This window comes from Typha angustifolia, chromosome 5 (assembly GCF_048772165.1).
Source record: "Typha angustifolia cultivar Huaian chromosome 5, ASM4877216v1, whole genome shotgun sequence".
Taxonomy (NCBI): domain Eukaryota; kingdom Viridiplantae; phylum Streptophyta; class Magnoliopsida; order Poales; family Typhaceae; genus Typha; species Typha angustifolia.
This window is the reverse complement of record NC_133243.1, coordinates 7,002,085-7,022,357: the sequence shown is the minus strand read 5'-3', so window position 1 is coordinate 7,022,357 and position 20,273 is coordinate 7,002,085. Positions and strand designations below refer to the sequence as shown.

General features: G+C 35.7%; 2 protein-coding genes across 2 annotated transcripts; one reads left to right on the top strand and one right to left on the bottom strand.

Moving 5' to 3' along the window:
* Nucleotides 1-2,608: 2,608 nt before the first annotated feature.
* On the top strand, nt 2,609-13,886 carry LOC140760320 (uncharacterized). Its single transcript, XM_073097242.1, has 23 exons — nt 2,609-2,764; nt 2,959-3,050; nt 3,153-3,938; nt 4,643-4,830; nt 4,939-5,013; nt 5,090-5,224; nt 5,843-5,961; nt 6,119-6,421; nt 6,502-6,589; nt 6,726-6,831; nt 6,911-7,021; nt 7,483-7,646; nt 8,159-8,279; nt 8,760-8,984; nt 9,074-9,264; nt 10,501-10,668; nt 10,755-10,860; nt 11,166-11,303; nt 11,417-11,581; nt 11,667-11,867; nt 12,844-13,038; nt 13,104-13,175; nt 13,313-13,886. The coding sequence occupies exons 2-23, from the start codon at nt 3,003-3,005 to the stop codon at nt 13,463-13,465; spliced, it is 3,858 nt and encodes a 1,285-aa protein (XP_072953343.1). The 5' UTR covers nt 2,609-2,764; nt 2,959-3,002; the 3' UTR covers nt 13,466-13,886.
* Nucleotides 13,887-14,124: 238 nt separating this feature from the next.
* LOC140760584 (uncharacterized) lies at nt 14,125-18,887 on the bottom strand. The gene is made up of 6 exons (XM_073097604.1): nt 18,526-18,887; nt 17,042-17,132; nt 16,577-16,752; nt 15,416-15,443; nt 15,184-15,292; nt 14,125-14,368 (listed from the first exon to the last, which is right to left on the bottom strand). Exons 1-6 carry the CDS (start codon nt 18,760-18,762, stop codon nt 14,287-14,289), a joined length of 723 nt encoding a protein of 240 aa, XP_072953705.1. The 5' UTR covers nt 18,763-18,887; the 3' UTR covers nt 14,125-14,286.
* Nucleotides 18,888-20,273: the final 1,386 nt, after the last annotated feature.

The following is a 20,273-nucleotide window of genomic DNA, read 5'->3' as shown; positions in this document are numbered from 1 at the left end:
AAATTGCTTACTGCTTTTTGTCGCATACTATAATAACTTTGATCGCACTCAAAAGAGAATATATAGAGTTACAGATTAGTTCATCAGATGTACGCCTATGGGTGGGGTGCCCATCGAAGTACAAATGTGACCTCATATTGTACTACGATCAGATTAAGAAATCCATCACTTAGAAATAAAGAAGAGGAGACTCATAGGAGGAGTGTCGGAAAGAGCTTACCAGATAATCGCGAATCCCAAACAGACCCATTTATTAAAGCGAAGGACATGCAGTCGTTTCTTTCGTTTCTCTGGCACTATTCATTCGCTTACTTCGGATAGTTGGAAGCGCAATCCCTGCGAGTTTTGCCTGCCCCGCCGTGTTTTATGCTAATCTCTGAGAGCTTCTGGTGTAATAGATTTAATACTTTCTTTTCTTTGGCTTCACTTGGAGACTTCTTTCTAGTCGATGCCTTACATCAATCATGATTGATGAATGATTGGCTATTGATAGGTCTAGGGAAGTTTTTTAATATTTTTCGAAAAAGACCGGACAGAATTCAAACTGAGAAGGATTCAAATTTGAATTATTATTGTCCTTTTCATGGGCCCCTTGGACAAATCTAGATAAATCCAACTGGTCTCCCATCGTAATCTTGCTGTGTTAAAATGGCTTCCTTTGGTCTTAATACCATTCCTATCATCTTTTGCCTTAGGTTAGATATAACTTAGACAACTGGGTCAACCTCTTAATATATATATATATATTGGGCACTATTAATTTTTTTATTAAATATGATAATATACAATCACACACCGACAGTCAGGAGCATCACAATGGATTGCGCTTTAAAACCCAACAACCAAACTACTGGGGTTGAGCTTGTGACTTAGAGACCATCTAAGTACTTTGATATTTGTTAGGGCACAATCGGTAGATTGTAATTTTCCTCTTAAGACTGAAATATTGATTCTATTCTCTGTTGTTGCTAAATGTCTTACAAAAGTCATTTTTAAAGACGACTCTAAGATGATTATCACTGTGGTCAACCCGTTTGAAGAGATTCTTTAATTCATCAAGAATATCATTATTCAGTGCGGAGAATTTTTGTGAATACATAACGCTAGAATTACTTACTATCTTTTAATATCTGGAGGGGGGTTAATCTTCTCCATCTTGATGTAGGACAGTTTTCAGTTTAGCTGGATTAGCCGCTCCTTCATGTAATAATAATAATAATAATAGAAAGAAAGAAAAAAAAAAAGCGATCATCACTCGTTAAATATGTTAATGTGATGTATGGTATTAAAGTGGACAGTTCATTATGTCTGTTGTACGGCAAAGGAAAGAAAATATAAGTTTTCTATTGTTTGAACCTCACAAGTTAATGTGGCCTTCACATGCACTTCTCTTTCCGACAAGAAGAAAAAGAAGACCAAATGACTCGGAATCACTGACTGGAGAGGCACTGGTCCCTTCCATGCACTAAACGCTCGAATCGTCCTTTCCTTAATGTGAAAGCAACATTCCTCTCCAAGAAGGATAAGTCTTTTTAAGTCCTTTTTTTTTCTCTTTTAAATATCAAATTAGCTGTCAGAGATATTTATTTTAAACTTAAATACAAAACTTATGCGTATTTGAAAAGCGATTTTCAAATATAAATTGATAACTTTGATGGATAACTTATACCAAAATTTATAATTATCTGATTGACTTTATTTGGAGGTCGTTGAGTCAGAAAAGAATTTATAGAATAAAATTCTTAACACTTCTAGGTTTAGGAGCAGACTTTAAATAGTCAAAAATTTTGACGAGCACTAAGTTTTCTTTATCATTATAGAATATATATATACAATTGTCAAAATAATAGATCAACTCGAGTTCGACTTGAATTCAGCTTGAGTTTGATTCAATTTAAGCTCGAACCAAACTTAGCTCCATAAGAGTCATAGTCATATATATATATATATAATATTACTTTATACTATGAATAACTTGTAAAGATTAGATGAAGATATAATAGTTTATATCCATCTCTAATTGACCCAATCTAAGTTTTAATCAAACTTATTTAACTTAAACGTTAATCAAGCTTTATTTTATTTAAATTTAAGTCAAGCTTGATCCAACTGGCTTAAACAAAACTTGCATTAGGCTTAAAATGGAATGTTTACAGCTCGAGGTCGAATTAGACTCAGCTCAAAATTAAGTGAGTCTAGCCTAAACTAAAATGTATGTAGAAATTTAATTTCAAGCGGAGCTTAGGCGAGCATCGTTTACACCAAATTAGAGAGATATATAGCACCTTTGTCTAATTTATGATCTATAGAAAAATTTAACAAATTTTGATCTGTTCTATTACCATTCTACTCTCTTTGAAGTTGCGTAAGAATAATCTACTCAATTTCGAACATTTTGAAGAAAAATCTTACAATTACCAACAGATTCGTTCCCCCACAAGGCTACAGAAAGAGAGCGCTCCCACTTCGTCCACTTCTAAGTTTCCAACCGTTACGGAAGCCCGACGGCACCGCCTTCCACGTCATCTTCCCGTTGGGCTTCCGACTGACGGCGTCAATAAGCCCCTTCCGTGCGTTAAAGTGGAAAGACGTCGCCAGTAAATATTTTCCATTGCTTGTTACAAATACTAATCTCTCTCTCTCTCTCTCAAATCTGTCTAAATTTTTGGAAAATAGAAGGAGAGGAGTAGAGATCGGCGCTGATAATTTATAGCTTATCGATATCATCGCTATTAATCCACCGAGTTCGATCACTTCTCTTCGAGTAAGCATTTCTCTTCGTCTTTGTCAGAATGTTGATTCCCATTCTAAGAATGTTGAGATAATTTTTATTGAATTTTCTATCGATTCCTTTTTAAGCATTGTCTTTTTTCTTTCTTGATTCGAAGCAGGCACTTGCATACCACTGTTTTTCTTGTCGAGATTTTGCGGCTTTCATTTAGAATTCTTTTGCTGCAGGTGACTTTTTCTTTTTATGATCGGGAAGTACGTTTGGAGCAGCGATGTTCACCGAAGGACTCGATCCCCATGCCCTTCGATGGGTTCGGGAGGTCAGCATTGCCACTTCTTCTTTTCTAGCTTTCCCAATTATAAGAATCTTTGCTTTTAGATGCATCTAGATGGGTTTGAGTTAACCTAGAAGTGATGCATAGGGTCAGGCGTCAGTTTCTAGCCGCCAGCGCAGTGTTGATCCCCTTCGCAACATCCGAAATGGTGGCCGGGGGCTCGGCATTCCCCCGCCAGAGAAATTCCGGAGCGGGCACCTGCCGAGAGGGGCGATACCAGCGTCCCGGGCAATCCACACAGAAGAAGATAGTGAATCCGGCTCCGATATGGATGAGTCATCTGGTACTGAGCCGGAGAGCTATAGTGGGAGATATTCCGGCGAGTCGTCCCCCCGGGGTAACTTCTCGGGGCACAGGATCCCTAACGGGGCACCTGCTGGAGTAGGCGTTGGTAATCGGTATGTGGTTCCGTCTTCTCAGCAGCAGTATTACTCCAGTGATGGCTACTCAGATTTCAGTTCATCCAGAGATACTGCTCGGCACCAACCACAGCAGTTGAGGAAGCCGGTTAGGGTAAATAAATATGTGGGAGAGGAGGACGAGTTATCAGATTCGGGTGGGAGTTCTGAATTCCCTGTTCGGGTGAAGAGGGTTAACGATAGTGTTGATGTGGCTTCCAAAGGTAGTTATGTTGGGGATAGCTATTCTTGCAGTGTCCCTTTCCGTGGAGATGTGAATGCTAAGGCTGAGAAAGCTAGTGTGGGTTCACGAGGAAATTACCATGATGAGAATTATATAAGGAATGTTCCCTTCAGAGAAGATGCAAAAATTGCTCCTGATAAGGTCATCTCTACTGCACGGGGAAATTACCAGTCAGAAGGCTACTCTTGCCAAGTTCCACGTCAAAATTATGTGAAATCTACTGCTGACATGGTTTGTTCCTTAATTCTTTTTGTTAGTAAATGCTTTTGAAATTCATTTTTGGTTGTTCAAGTGGAATAGATATGTCTGTAGATGTTGAGACTATTTTCTGAATTCAGGTAAACTATTATGAAACTTACTTGGTATGGAAACACTCCCTTAGTTCAGTGAAAGGAGAAACTGAAGCATAAGAATGTTATCTCAAAATAAACCGGAATATGAATAATATAAACGTTCTTGTTCGCATTCTAAATTTGTTGTTTTTGAAAATTTAGACAATTTAGTGGTCATTATTTTTCTAGGCTAAGTTCTTGGTTCTTCTTTGACTAAAATGTATTTCTTCTTGTGTTTGGAGGTGCACCAATTTTCTTCATCATTGGTTTTCCTAGTTTTGTTCTCTAGTTTTGGCTAACTTAAGAAATTTGCTATATTTTCATGAGAAACATCAAAGTTGATTTCTTGGATTATCCAAACTTTGTGTTGCCTCAAACTTAAGTGCATTTTTAGTGAAGTTATTATTTGTATAATGTACAGAAACACACAAACAACATATGTATATATACATAGGCGTAGACTACAAGCTTTATACTGAATGCCGAAATCTTTGAAGAAAATTTAAAAGAAAAAAGTCATTTGAGTACACCTTGCGATTTGGGACAACTCATCGGAAATGGTTGTTTCTGATTTTGTTCATGACTTTCTAAGTTTGTATGCAGGATGGCTCTGATGTCCCAAGTGCGCCACCAATACATGGCTGTGATCAGGAAATCAGTCAAGCTTCTGATCATATAACAACTACCAGATCTTGTAGTACTCATAAAATTGGTTCTAACGGTTCGACCATGAAAAGGGATAGAAGTTCTCATGTTAATGAGGATACCAATAAGCCTCATGAGGGTGCCAGGTCCTTGATATAGTACTGGCTATTAAATTATGTTACAAAATTTTTATTTATATTTTTTTGCCTTTTTACTTGTTTTTATTTTTTGAACAATTTTATTCTGCCTTTTAGGAGCACACCAATTGGTGCAGGAATTGATGTATCCTCTAGCTCATTCCCAGCTCGTGTCCCAACCTTTCATGCAAGGTATATAAATTAATGATTACTTGTGCTCACATTTCTAAGGTCATAAACTTATAATTTCCCTGGAAAATGATTTCAGTGGACAAGGACCTTGGCATTCTGTGATTGCATATGATGCTTGTGTTCGACTGTGCCTTCATTCATGGGCTAGGGGCTGCATGGAAGCTCCCAATTTTCTTGAAAATGAATGTGCACTACTGCGAAGTGCATTTGGGTGAGTTATTCTCCTGGACTAATTGACCTTAAAATATTGATACTTCATGATCATGTAATGCTCAATTTACTGATTGATGTATTATTGCTGTATGACATCCTACTCTTTGAAGTTATGCGACTTGCATTATTATTTCTTTTAAAAGCATATTAGTTACCTGGAGTTTGATATTTCAGATTTCAAAAGGCAAATCATAATTAGAACTATAATGTCTTTTAGCTTATTACTAGTAGATGGGCATTCATATTGAAAGTTGGAAATGGAAACAATTTAATGGACATGATGCTCTCCATTCTCTTAAAGAAAAGCATCTTATTGTATATTTTGTTGTGAAAGCTTATCAATTAGCTGATTCACATATTTCAGCTTTTAGAAAGCCAGTTGTAAACTTGTAATCATTGAATTTTGAATGGATACCTTTATTGCTGGTTGTTGTTTTCTCATAAAAAGTTGGAAAATTTTCATTGGAACATAAGTATTAATGTGTTATTGTTGCCCAATTATTGTTAAACTGTTGTATTTTTGTATGTATATGAATATATACAATATTTATGTGGCACTTCTGGACCTTCCAAATGGAGTTAAATCTAAGTGTGGCTTTCCAACAACATGGTGTAGCTTGCAGCAAATTTTGCTGCAATCGGAGGAGGAGCTGCTTGCAAAGCGTTCCGCAGAACTCATCAGTGAAGGAGCTGCACCAAAGCCTAAGAAAACAATTGGCAAGATGAAGGTCCAAGGTGTGTGACTTTCTTTTCTGAGAGTATATCTTCCTTCCTGAATTTTGAATGCTGGTCATGTCATGTCTTATCTAGAATTCTCATGCAGCCAGCTCATACTATGATATATATGTGGAAAATTATATTTGCCCTAACAAAATTTCTCCTTGTGGCGCAGTTCGTAAAGTAAGAATGTCATTGGATATGCCTTCTGGATGCAGTTTTTCATCATTGAGGCCCCCAACAGTACGATTGGAATCAATACGGTATCGTTTGTCCAATGTACAGTCAACTCTCTCCTCAGGATGGGACTCGCTTCGAAAAATCCGTGTTTTACCTCCCCTCCCAGCTAATAATTCATTCTCAAGGCATAGCTTGGCTTACATGCATGCTAGTGCTCAGTATATTAGACAAGTATCTGGGCTCCTTAAAATTGGGGTCAGTACTCTGCGTAGTAGTTCATCATACGATATTGTACAAGGTATCATTTTCACATTTTGTGCCATCTGTTAAGATTTTAAGCATTAGTAATAGTTTCTGACAAGTTATTGGTTGTCTCAGAAATTTACTCATGTCATTTGAAGCTTAAAAGTTTGGCTGAGGATGAATGGGTTCGAATGCAACCAGGGTCTGGTGAAACACATGTATTGTATGTACAAACTATCTCCAGAAATCACTTCCTAGATATTGCTACGCATATACTGAAGGAAATAATCTTTTATCTTGAATTGAGTATACTCATTTGGCAATAGATGTGTATTTAAGAAACTATGTGTATGTTACAGCTTCCCTGATAGCTTAGGAGATGATCTAATTGTGGATATCTATGATTCCAAAGGAAAGTCTTGCGGCCGAGTTGTAGCTCAAGTGGCCAGCATTGCAGAAGATCCAGTAAGAATATCCATGGCTGTAATTAATTTCCATTTTTGTTTTGGTGGCTCTGTTTTTATATTAAATTTCTTCCACACAGAGTGACAAACTCCGCTGGTGGTCAATATTTCGTGAACCAGAGCATGAACTTGTTGGCCGGATACAGATGTATGTAAATTACACAACTAGTCCAGATGAGAACACTCTGAAGGTATGGGAGCTACATTACTGCTACATTACTGTTATCATCTCGAGTAATTTTCAATATATTTCATATTTAAGATTCAATGCTTCAGTGGCATATAATCCTTGAATATTTTCTGAGTCTCACAATGTTCAAATTGAAAACCATTTTATGGAAGATGTGGAAGGAGATAATAGAAAGGCATTGCTTTGTGTAATTTTATGGAAGCATCTGCACAAATTAGCACTACAGAAAGAAAGTAATTTTAAGGACATTAACAGGATTTAGATCTGATGGATAGCTTTTAAACCCTATATTTTTTTTTTCAGCTGCAGAAAGAAGATTTCTATAGCTGAATATATTGTATAGGTTATACTCTATAAATTATATTTTCTTTCAGTTGTCTGGTGACTCATGTGTTCCTCTTTCATGCTTGTTATCGTGTGTAATGCAGTAACTATTGTCTTAATATCCTTGATTTGCTGCAGTATGGCTCTGTTGCAGAAACTGTGGCATATGATATAGTTCTTGAAGTTGCAATGAAAGCACAACATTTTCAACAAAGGAACTTGTTGTTGCATGGATCATGGAAATGGTTATTGTCAGAATTTGCATCTTATTATGGAGTTTCAGATGAATACACAAAGCTAAGGTATTGAGCTAATATACTTAACAGATTTTTGCTTTAAATGAACAGTGGAGTTGTTATTGACTTGCTGCTAGCCTACCGACATCTTTGTTCAATAAATACAGTATCAAAGCTAGTATCATTTATTACTGGCTCTCAAGTTAGGATGACCTTCATGAAGTTCACGGAACTCTTATCTTTTGCAACTTTAGGCAAGTGGAGTTGCAATGAACATAGAAAATCTGCAAATAGGTTTACTAGGTTATTTGTCCGTTAGCCACTGATTAGATGGGCAATGAGAGAACACTATCACAAGATACTCTATATTTGCACAAGATATCACCAATGATTTCACTTCTTAAGCACCAAATACCATCCTTTAAGATGGACAGAAAAACCAGTCTTCTTTTAAAGGAGGTTTTGATCAAAGTCTCTTTGTTGATAAAATTTTTAAGACTCGGAGTAACAAAGTAATGTTTTCTTTCATATTTTTGTATTGTATTAGCCATGTTAACACAGGTTTTGATGTTTTTCAGGTACCTTTCTTATGTTATGGATGTGGCAACCCCTACTGCAGACTGTCTCACATTAGTTCATGATCTGCTATTACCAGTAGTTATGAAGAGTCGTAGTAAGAATGTATTGAGTCATCAAGAGGTACTTATTACTTTGTTAGACGATGTTGTTTGTTTATAAATAGTAAATCTTCATATTCTGATGATTAGTATCAAATGGTGAATTCTGCGAGTAACTTCTGACAGTAGTGAATTGGTTGCTGGTCTTTACATTGGTACAATAGTTTTTGATATGTTCTAATTTCTCTTGTGTTGTATTGTCAATTATCAAATCTTCAAATTGCTCATATAAATCATTTCTAATACGTAAATACACTGCAAAAGTCTCTTATCGTTGATAACTCGCTCTTGCAACCTTTTTCCTGTAAAAAAAATAATAATAATGTTTAGTGCTTTTCAACTGCTCTAGTCATATCAGTTGTCTGCTTATGTAAAACTCATGAAAGTGAATGCTTTTGCTGGTTGAATTTGCTATTTATTATGTCCAGCAATGAAATATTTTCTCATCTAATTTTCATGGAAAATGTCAATAATGACTTGGATTAGTTTGTCTCTTCACTAGAATCGTATTCTTGGAGAAATTGAGGAGCAAATTGAACAAATTCTAGCAAGTGTTTTTGAGAATTACAAATCGCTGGATGAGTCTTTACCATCTGGAATGCTGGAAGTATTCAAGCCTGCCAATGGATTGCCGGCACCTGCTTTGGCACCTGCTGTGAAGTTATATAATCTTCTTCATGATATATTATCTCCGGAGGCTCAACTAAAGTTATGCAGTTACTTTCAGGTTAACTAATCCATCCGCTCTATGGTGAAACTTTTTGGTGCTTAAATTTATGTAAATAATCCAACCATGTAATGATCGTGTATGCGCAGGCTGCTGCTAGGAAGCGATCTAGGAGGCACTTGCTTGAAACTGATGAATATGTTGGAGGCAATACTGAAGGTAATCTGATGGACATTGTTACTTTGTCCACTTCCTACCAGAAGATGAGATCTCTATGCATCAATATCCGCAACGAGATCTTCACAGACATTGAAATTCACAATCAACATGTGCTTCCTAGGTACACCATTTCTTCCTTCTGTTTTGTCCAAGCTTTTATATTGGAACCATGAGAAGTTTATCTTACTAGTACTTTTCTTTTAGATTTATGTAATTTCTACACATTGTTCATATATTACGAACAAATCACAAGGTACAGACAAGCAGCAAACGGCATTTTTGACCATCTCTAAGGATCAGTGGGCTTATTCAGTCAGTTGCTTTGTCACACCCAAAAGCAGCTTCTATTTTCATGCATGATTACGGTAGAGGAAAGAGGGGAAATGTTTCTATAGAACCTTATATTCAGATCTGATTTTATTCTGATTCTCTTAATCTTTCTTCTGTCATGTGCTTTTTTGTAGGCTCTTTGAGCCTAAGTAAGGTTGAATTAAAGTTGGTTTAGGACACAAACAATATATGTTCTGTGACTTATAATTCTAAATAAATGCTCAAAATCTTGGAGAGAAGGCCTTGAGTGTTCAATTATGCATCAACTAGGAGTCCCAACTGGAAAGGTTTGTGGATCACTTCCGAAGTTAACAAGTGCTCAATTAGGGAAGATGTCCAAGTAGGAAACAAGAAATTAGTGTTGGGTATTCCAACTACCAATCGGATAAAAAAGGTAAGCATTCATGTCTACATCATGGTCAAGGTTCATATGTCCTAATGGAGCATTTTGATCCGCCTGCACAATCCAACAGGCAATCACATAAAATTAGTTGCAAAGCTTGACCCGATTACTCTACCCGATAAAATTCAATTATGACTGGAACTGACCAATCATCATCCCTAATTTGTAAAACTAACAATAATACAGTACCCCTAATAGTTAGACCCTTGCTCTTTGATTTATCCAGAAGTTTGGCATTCTGAATCTCCACAGCAGCAAACTGCCCAATTTTTCTTCTTGGAAGTATATGAATTATACAGTCAAACTATCCAATTGTGGTGTGACAGGTACATTTTCTTGAGCTGATTGTGCTAAGAAACTCTGATATGTCTTTCTGCAATGTTTAACTCTAAACATGAAATAGAAGTTTTTGCCAACCTATGAATGAGGGTTAGTTACAGAATATCACTGTTTTATTGTACTATATCTAGCCAAAGTTCCTTTGAATCTCATTGTCCAGTAAGCTATTTCCATGCTTATCCACCACTGTTCACAAAAAGGTTGTACAATTGTAGTCATTCATGTTATGGAACATGTTTTGGTATATTCTACTTTGTAATAATACTTTGTCTTTTCTCATTACAGTTTCATAGACCTTCCAAATTTAGCTGCATCCATTTATAGTGTGGAACTTTGTAGTAGATTGCGTGCATTTCTTGTTGCATGCCCTCCTACTGGTCCTTCATCACCTGTGGCTGATCTTGTGATTGCAACTGCTGATTTTCAGAAAGATCTAGCTAGCTGGAACATTTGGTAATTTTTGTATTCTCACTTTAGTTGGTTAATTATCCTTAAGTCCTTTACCTTTTTCAATTATTTTTTCTTTAATACCTTCACAGTCCAATCAAAGGAGGTGTTGATGCAAAAGAGTTGTTCCACTTATATATTATCTTATGGATTCAAGATAAGCGCCTCACATTACTCGAGTCCTGCAAGCTGGATAAAGTAAGTTAGTCTGTTTTCTGCTGAATGACATTTATATATTTATATGATCCTTATTCAAAATAACTTGTTATTCTTTAATTTCATAAGTAATACAATGATCTCCTTTTCTTTCATTTTTTTTTCTTTTTACCTTTTTTCCTTTGGAAGAAATTGATGAAGTTCCAGGATTGATTTCGTCAGTTTTGTGCTTTAGAAATGTCACTAGATCTTTGTCATTAAACTACTTCTGACCATAATTAATCTTCCCTATTGGTAGTGCTTAAGAATTTAGGTTGAAAATACTAATTTGTTTCTTTAATTAACAGGTGAAATGGTCAGGAGTCCGGACTCAGCATATGACAACACCATTTGTTGATGATATGTATGAACGGCTTAACGATACCTTGATTGAATATGAGGTCATCATGTGCCGATGGCCAGAATACACTTTTATTCTTGAGAATGTATGTTCCAATTCAAACTAAGGCTTGGCTGTTTATGGAGGTTGCCTTTTCAGGATATTTTGTGAATAAATATTTGACCTGATTATTTGTTCTTCTTGTGTTTTGAATTGAAGGCTATTGCAGATGTCGAGAAGGCAGTGGTTGAGGCTTTGGAAAAGCAGTATGCAGATGTCTTGGCTCCATTGAAGGATAGTATGACACCTAAAAAGTTTGGCCTGAAGTACGTTCAGAAGCTTACCAAGCGCAATTCAGTGTGCCCTTATGCTGTACCTGATGAAGTGTGTATCCACGTCGCTTCTTGCATACCTGAATGTTAATCACTGCATTTCTTGGAAGTTGACTGCCTTTTTCTTTTGCTTTCAGCTGGGCATTTTCTTGAATACCATGAAAAGATTGCTTGATACTTTGCGGCCTAAGATAGAATTGCAGTTGAAATCTTGGGGCTCTTGTATACCAGGTGGTGAAAATGCAGTTGCTGGTGAGCGCCTTAGTGAAGTAACTGTAACTCTGAGATCCAAATTTAGAAATTACATGCAAGCTGTTGTGGAGAAGCTTGCAGAAAATGTGAGTATGCTGGAAACTTTTGCATCCTCTGATGGCACATCTTTCTCTTTTCATTATAAGAGTTTGGAAGTAAAAAGTGCAAAAAATTGTGATACAAAAGCACAGAAAATTGCATCATTAGTAAATTGTTACAGAATGCAGATATTAAACTGCAAGGTATAGTCAGACAATAAACACACCCCACCATATGATAGGAATTGGGGTCTAACTGCTCCATTCCAGTTCACTAATCAGTAAAGACAGCAGGCGGCTAGCAGAGGAGGACTAGCTGGGCATTTGAACTCTGGTCTGGGTCGCCTGGACTTGTTTGAATGAATCTAATGCTTTTGGCCAAGAGTAATAAATTCTTATTTGAACATGCCTATCCAGACTGTTTGAACACACAAGGCTAAATTATTGGTTAAGTTAATTAATTCTAAGAGTTTGTTTTCTTTTTTTAAGTGATTAGTTTGATTGGAAAACTATAAATAGGTTGTTTCATGTGAATTAAGATAGACAATAAAGTATTTTCTTCTCTATTCATTCTCTCTGAAGTCTAGCCAACGGGCTAGGATTTATTGATTTTTTCTCTTTTTTATTTATTAAGACTATTATGGTATTATTACTTTATAGATCTGTCAGGTCAGATCCTATCACTATATTGTAGGAAAATATTCATGCGTATCTTTTTATCCGGCTAAGTAGTTCAGATTTATACATTGTAGACTAATTAATGCTGCCCTCAGCAGTTGATTCTTCTCTTCCTGAAAAGTACTAATGTGCTATATCAATGCAGTAGAAAGAAGTTGGCTGAAGTGTATTTCACTCTTGTACTTGACCTGAATAATTTTTGCACACAACTTTTGTAGCTTAACCTCTCCTTTTTCCCCATTAAGATCTTGAGAAAAAGGTTTATGATTGATTGAAATCTAATGTCACTTATAAATATATTTTAATCTTGTCATCCATAAATAGATCTGATCTTTTCCATATGCAGACTCGTGCACAAGGCAACACAAAGCTTAAGAAGATTATTCAGGACTCAAAAGATGCAGTGATGGAATCTGATATTCGTAGCAGAATGCAACCACTGAAGGACCAGATCATTGAGACAATTAATCATGTTCATACAGTATTTGAAGTTCATGTGTTCATAGCAGTATGCCGTGGCTTTTGGGACCGGATGGGTCAGGTAGTTTTCCTTGTTACAACTTATCCAGTATCTTATTGGTATAGCTAACTATCTCTTAACTACAGGATGTCCTCAATTTCTTGGAAAATCGAAAAGAGAATAGGGCATGGTATAAAGGTGCAAGAGTCACACTGCAAGTAAGTTCTTATATTATTGCACACTCTACAGCCTCCTGCAGTTTCTGGTACTCTTTTAGTCACCTATTCATATCCTAAAGATATAAACTATTTGTGCCCGTGATCTATAGGGCTAATTAAAGATTTAAATTATGCAGGTTTTGGAGGAAACATTTGCATCACAGATTGAACAGCTTCTTGGTAACACGCTGCAAGAGAAGGACAAGGAGCCACCAAGATCAATCAGGGAAGTGCGTTCAATGCTGTGGAAGGATGAACCAACCCAGAAGGACCAAAATTTCTACTATTAAGGCGTACTTGTTGGCATGAATTAAAGCCCTGAACTAATTTTGCAGAGCTTGGAGGCAGCATGACAACAATATTTATTTTAACTTATTGTGGTTATAAGGAAGAGAATACACAGCAAGACTGCTTCACACCAAGCGTTAATCTATGCGAGGGACCTACAGAAGCTTGGAAGTTGACAACCATTGTGAGCTTCTTGTGAGGCCAAACAAAGCATTTACATATTGTCAGCATTCCCACTTCCTGTGGGATTGCCTCCACTGTCGTCTTATTTGTTATGTACCACATATAGTTTAGCGGTGTCCAATAGATTATCTCCACTTATTGTTGGCCTGGAGATGTCATAGGTATATCTTAAGAACATAATGCAATAATTAAAGTTTTTTCTTTCTTTACTCGATGCTCTTAAGAACATATTGCAATAATTAAAAGGTGAGGGGCGGGAGGGGGAGGGCGTGGATCCGAAGATTAGTGTCGGTGACTAATTATAGACCAACTCTAGTTCTTTTTTCTTCTGAAGACTTGTTTTATGAATACCGTAACTATTATCGAATACATAACTCTTGAGATAGATGTCGTGTCTACCAACAATGGCTTTGGATTGTGCATGTCATCCTTGGGTTTACTCATCAGAACGTTTGTATCATTTGTAAGGCTGAACAAATTAGAATCAGATGAAAAGGATTTACATGTCACTGAAGAATTTGATACATATATACATGATTTTCAGAGAAAGAATTGATAGATAATGGAACATCCCTGGCAGTTCCGTGGAGATTATGAACAAGCATTGATTCATTTGAAGCTCAAGTACTTCATTAACAGTTCATAATAACTTTGATATCACACGGCAGGATGTCCAAAAGGCTGCAGAGGCTGCTCCGAGAAGTGCCGGATTTTGGTAGATGCTGCAGGTGGAAAGAGATCAAGTCCATTGGTCAAAGTCCTACTTGCTTATATATATGCAACAACTTGAGCTACCCAAAATATGAATCAGCAACATGCATGCTGAGATAGATAGAAAAATGGCAGGCATGCCATTTGAGGATTTCACAAATTTATTCTTGCGTTTCCTTGCAATACGTGAAAATTATAACAGCAACAATTATTTCCATTCTGAATCTAATTGAGGCCCTGAAAAACTTTATTTCCATTCTGGTGCCAAAATGGCAAACAATCAACCAAACTACCTTAATTGTACTATTTAAGGTCCAGTTCATAATATTTTGGGTGAAAAACTGAAAACTACTCCTAACATAACTAAATTATCATCGGTACCACTTATTAAGGTCCAGTTCTATTGTACTTGTTGAGGATATATCACACCCAACAACCCTAGAAATTTTCATAAGTTCGTTATTCTGGACCATTAAGTGGGAGAATATTGCAAAATAGAACAAGATTTTCCGATAAGATGAGCAAATATCTATGAGTCTTGTACACAATCACTGCAGAATCATGAAATATGCGACAGTTAGTCAACTTCAACTCTTGGACTAATTTGCACCACATATTTTAAGTGTCTATTCATCTCGGCAAAATCTATCAAGCAGTAAGCAAAGCAAAAAAGAAAGATGTATGCATGTATGATCAAATGATAAAATGAAGCTTACTTTGGTTTTCATGAAAACTGCATGACCAATAAATTGATTTTAGAAAAATTTGATGTCCTGATTTTCATGGAAGGCTGGTAACAGTATGGAGGATTAGGCAGACAACTTACCCAATAGCAGTAGCACCCCAAGAAGCAACATTATAAATAACCTTGGTTCCATCCCATGCCTTTCGAAGTTTACTTTTCTTCTTTTTAATAGAAAATGTCTTGCTAAGGGCTGTAGAACACACAGTTGGCAAGTATTAATAACAAAAATCCTTTAGAATGCTGATCTAGAACAACTAAGGCATCATAAGGAGAACTTAGATGGCAATGTCTGCAACAATGTAAGAGAATTAACCTTGTTGTAGTTGACTGGGAGTTAATTCCTGCACAAAACGAATATTCAGAAATGACGCCAATATTAACTTTTTGCAACAAATGGATGTTGGAGGTCTAATGTAATAAACTTGCAACAACAACAAAAGATTAGTTAAAAGGAAAAAAAGAAAAAGAAAAGAAAATCAGCATTATAAACTAAAATCAACATGATATCCAGCATAAACCCATCAAAGAGATATCACACCAGAATAGAACCAAGTGAGAAATTTTAGAAATAGTAGAGCAATTGACTTGATGAATCACACAGTATCATCACTTCAACAAATCCAACAGCATAAACAAAGCTCAGGAAGAGATAAAATTCAGCACCATTCCCATGATAAAGGAATCACAGCAAAGGACTAGTACAGGGAGGTTGCAAGCTAGGTATTTCAAGAATTTATTGTGGGGTAAACTTGCATGGAAAATTATAAAGCAACAAATTTGATATGCATGCATACTGTAAATCATATTTTTCTCCTCTTGCTTACATTTTTTCCGTATTTCTCAAAAGAAAGTTTCCATTACTGGAATATCAGAAATCCTCATCTAGGATATTAAGGCAAATTTAAGAGTAACATTTGTTACCAAGGGAGACAACAAAATAATGAAAGCATGTACAGTGAGGTAAATCGAAAAATAATATTTGATTGGACAAGTCTGAAATACTCCTTGCACAGGAGCTCATCTTCTTGTTTATTCTCTAGAAATATGTTGGGGCCATTTGGCTTTAATATATTTCTATTCTACAGATACAAAGGGTAATATAAAAACCAGTTTTTAGTTTATAAATTCCATGATATATCATTTCCAAGAGCTAAAATTGAGCTCATATGCTACATCTTGACATCCACTCTTGTTAAGTAGATGTCAAAACAAATTCTCTCAACCTTTAATGGGAAGAAAAAAGGGAACATATAAAACTTTTATTTACATTGGTTTCTCATGTAATGCTATAGATGCCACATCATAAAACACATGAATTGCTTTCTTAATTCATTTTTTCACTATTTCATCAGATGAAAAACCATGAGTAGACTTCACAAAGTTCATCAAAGCATATGAAACATGTCACATGATGATTCCTTCTTAAAAAGTACCTAAGAATATTAGATATATTGACATCATCAACACAACTTACTTTAGTTTCTTTCAGTGATGCTAAGTATGCAGCCATGAAGCATGCAATCCCCTCCACTATATCTTCTTGACTAACAAGAATGTATCCATCTTTATCTGATTCGATATCCCCATTAATATGCTTATCTTCCCAGAGATCCACCGATGTAATCATATCCCAAGATGCATTTTCATCTCCTACCATATATAAATGGACAAATATGATTCATCTGTTATTGGCTCAATAAAGAAAAGTTAAAATTGTCACTAAAATAAAGTGCAAAACAGGTTTGTGTACAATAACAGAGTATCAAAATCTACAAGTTCGGGACTGCAGATTGCAGCAAAAAGTTAAAGATCAGATGAGAGTGGGACTTAAATATTTTACTCTGGGTCTATCGTGAATAGCATCTACAGATGGCAAGAGATGGCATAGTAAAAACATATAAGGAGTTATATAAAGGAGTTGTTCTAGTCTAATGCATACCAGAATTACTGCAAGAGACAGGATTCTGATTTCCGCTGAGCTTTTCAAGAAAGTCAGGCGACTCGACTTTAGACTTAAGGAGATCACACAGCTGCAAAGTAAGAAAGAAGTAACTTACCTTATTAGCAAACTCCTAAAGTAACTTCTGCTTTACAGTATATCAATTAGCTTTCCAAGAAACATTTTACATTCTATCTATATGCCTCTTCTAGCAGTAAAAAGAAGTGAGTTTCAAGTACCAAATATTAAAGTAAAGATGTTTGGCTATCAAAAATATTTCCTTCCCATGCATATACATTAAAGAAGTATGTCCCAGTATATGAATCTATCACTTATGCATATGGTTTGGAAAAGGAAAAAGACGGTAATCTTGACCACTGTTGCAAGAGAGATTATTCTAATTGCTGCCTTGAGCTATGGCACATGGAAAACAGTGAGATATGTTACCATCAAACTAAGTTACACCCTTTCGCATGCCTATAAGTAAGAGTATCATATCTTAATTAGAGAAGAAAGAATATTAGTGTATATTCAAGGGATCAAAATTGGCCCTGACATTGTGAAACAAACCAAAAAGGTAGTACCACAGGCACCAAAAATTTGTTTGCCAAATAAATACTCGTCAAACATAACACTTAGCACCCCTTAGCAAACCTAAGGGCCGTTCTGTCCCTAGATCAACAAATCAATGTTTATCCAGTACAAGGAATAACAATTCGGATCATTTTGTGCTTCTTAACATGCTAAATTGTCTAAAAAATTAAAATTCAGACTGCAGATCCACTTTCCAAGAACTTTTTTGTGAGACATCTCCATTATACAAATAAGGCTGCATGCAACTTTCCTTTCTATATACTACAATGGCCAGAGTGGCATGCAAGAGGACGCCCATAATGAATGACCGAGTAAGATGCTTCAGAAAACATGTAAGACGGTCTAATTCAAACTGTTTGAACAACTGTAAGCAAACCTAGCATTTATGCACCTTATATATACTGGCAGATCTTGTAGGTCAACGCGAGAAAGCTCCTAGTAGGACATGATTTATAATTTTCCACCAAACCAAAGTTGCCAAATAAGAGCTCAATCTTAGAGACCAAGAATCACAAGTTCGTCTTCTCAATTTTTGATAGGTTTTCCATCTATTAAGCTTCTCATTTACATCCCATAAATAAAAACTATTTAGTCTTTAACAAAAATTATATCTCGTACAAACAAGATCATCCCCAATTGAGCATCCACGGAGACCCACCATAAGTCTGGACTTAAGAAATCCAACGGAGACATGCCTCTGATCTTTGCTATTGAACAAATAACTATGATGCAAGACGAGATCAAGAAATCTACATCCTAATAGCAACGCGATGAGTCAGAAACCATTCGACGCATAATTCAAACAACCCCCCACCCCTCGCACTCACACACAAGAAATCGGCCCAATACGAGATAAGATCTGAAGAAGGAAAAGAACCCCCTATCCTTACCTCGTAGGCCTCGCAATCGACATCCGTCAACGAGGTCGGCGTCGGACCTTCGTCGCCTTCTATCTCCTCCTCCATCGCCGGCTCATGCACAGCAGATTCTAGATTCAGATCGGTGTTTCTGAGCATCTGAAGAGCTCTCTGGCACTCCTCCAGGACCGATTCCACCGTCCTCCGCCTCACGCGGACCTGCCGGCGTGAGCCGTCGGACCCCGTCGTCCCGGCCAAATCCACCTCCATGGAACCCTAACCCTAAGGAGGGAGGTTTCAAGGAATTGAGAAGGAAAAAGGGATGGAAAATCAAAGAAATGGGGCAAGTTTGCAAGTAACATTTAACAGGGGGAGCGGTGTCGTTTCTTTCCGCTTGTATTCCATGCGATTTCTTGTCTTTTCTTTGGTTAATTTCAACATTAAAAATATAGAAATTATATTTCTTTTAATCTAAATTTATTTTATCTTTTTATAATTTTATTTAAAAATATAGAAATTTTTTATATTTAATTAAAAAAATTTAAATTAAAATGTAAGACTAATTAACCAATTTTGAAGCTTCGCCTAAAACCAAACAAGCCATATAGTTTCATTTATATTATTTTATTCCTTGTAGTTTAAATAAAGTGAAATCGTTGCTTTATTTAATTTAAAATTTTCAAGGTATCCAATGTAATACCAATTATATTTAATATAATAAATATATTGAGTAGATATATATTTTTTTATTATTATATTTTTGTAATGTAAAGTTTGTTCAATATTATTTTATGTGCGTTAAATAGTTTATTTAATTATTTATAAGTTTATTTTTAACGAGGATCTTCAAAATTCGATGTATTTTAATCGTATATAATAAAAGTAATGATTTAATTTGAATAATTATGAGGGGAATATATTTATGCTTGTTCGCATATACTTTTGTTAGTTAACACTAAACGTCTCTTTTTTGTCTATTAAATTGCTAATATTTTGATTAGTAAAAAGTAATATGAACTTTAATCCACATAGCAGTCATGCATTTCAAATAGTATACCAGCAAAACTTAAGCCGTCTCCATTGTATTCATAGGTTTTTTTATTTTTATTTTATTTTTTACATATATACTCTTTAAAAATTTCTTATTTGCATGTCTATCTCGCCCATTCTCATTCACATATGTTGGTTTCAATTAAGGGCATTAATATATTTTCGTATGCTAAGTAATAAGTGTAATAACTAAAAAGTATCCTCAAAACATCCATGCACAAATAATGGGTTATATAAAATTTGAAAGAGTATAAATGCAAATAAGAAGTTCTAGATGTATATATAATTATATATAACTACTTGTGTTTTTGACTTAGAAATGTATACAGTATGTGCCCTCAAAAGATAGCTCAACGGGATTGGAGGAGGAACTATTAAATTAACATTTGGAAAGTTCTAACAGTGGACTTTTTATCTTAGTCTAATTTGTACCCAAGGGATTGACTTAATCCAAAGAATATGACACAAGACATTGATGCATCATCTGGAGTTACTAATTGCGTTGAAATTTCTATGTGAATGATGCAAGGAGAATAGCTTTTCAAATTTGCCATCAAGAGTGTAAGTTAAGATCTGGCATTTTCTTTGCCAACTTTCAAAGTTTTTATTTAGATAGTAGGTTGAATCTTCTAACTTTTGGTGTTTCATAGGACTGTGTCTTAAGCATTCGGATTGCAACTGAACTGCAGATTAACTTAAGGTTTGCTCTTATTAGGATCGTACTTTATTTT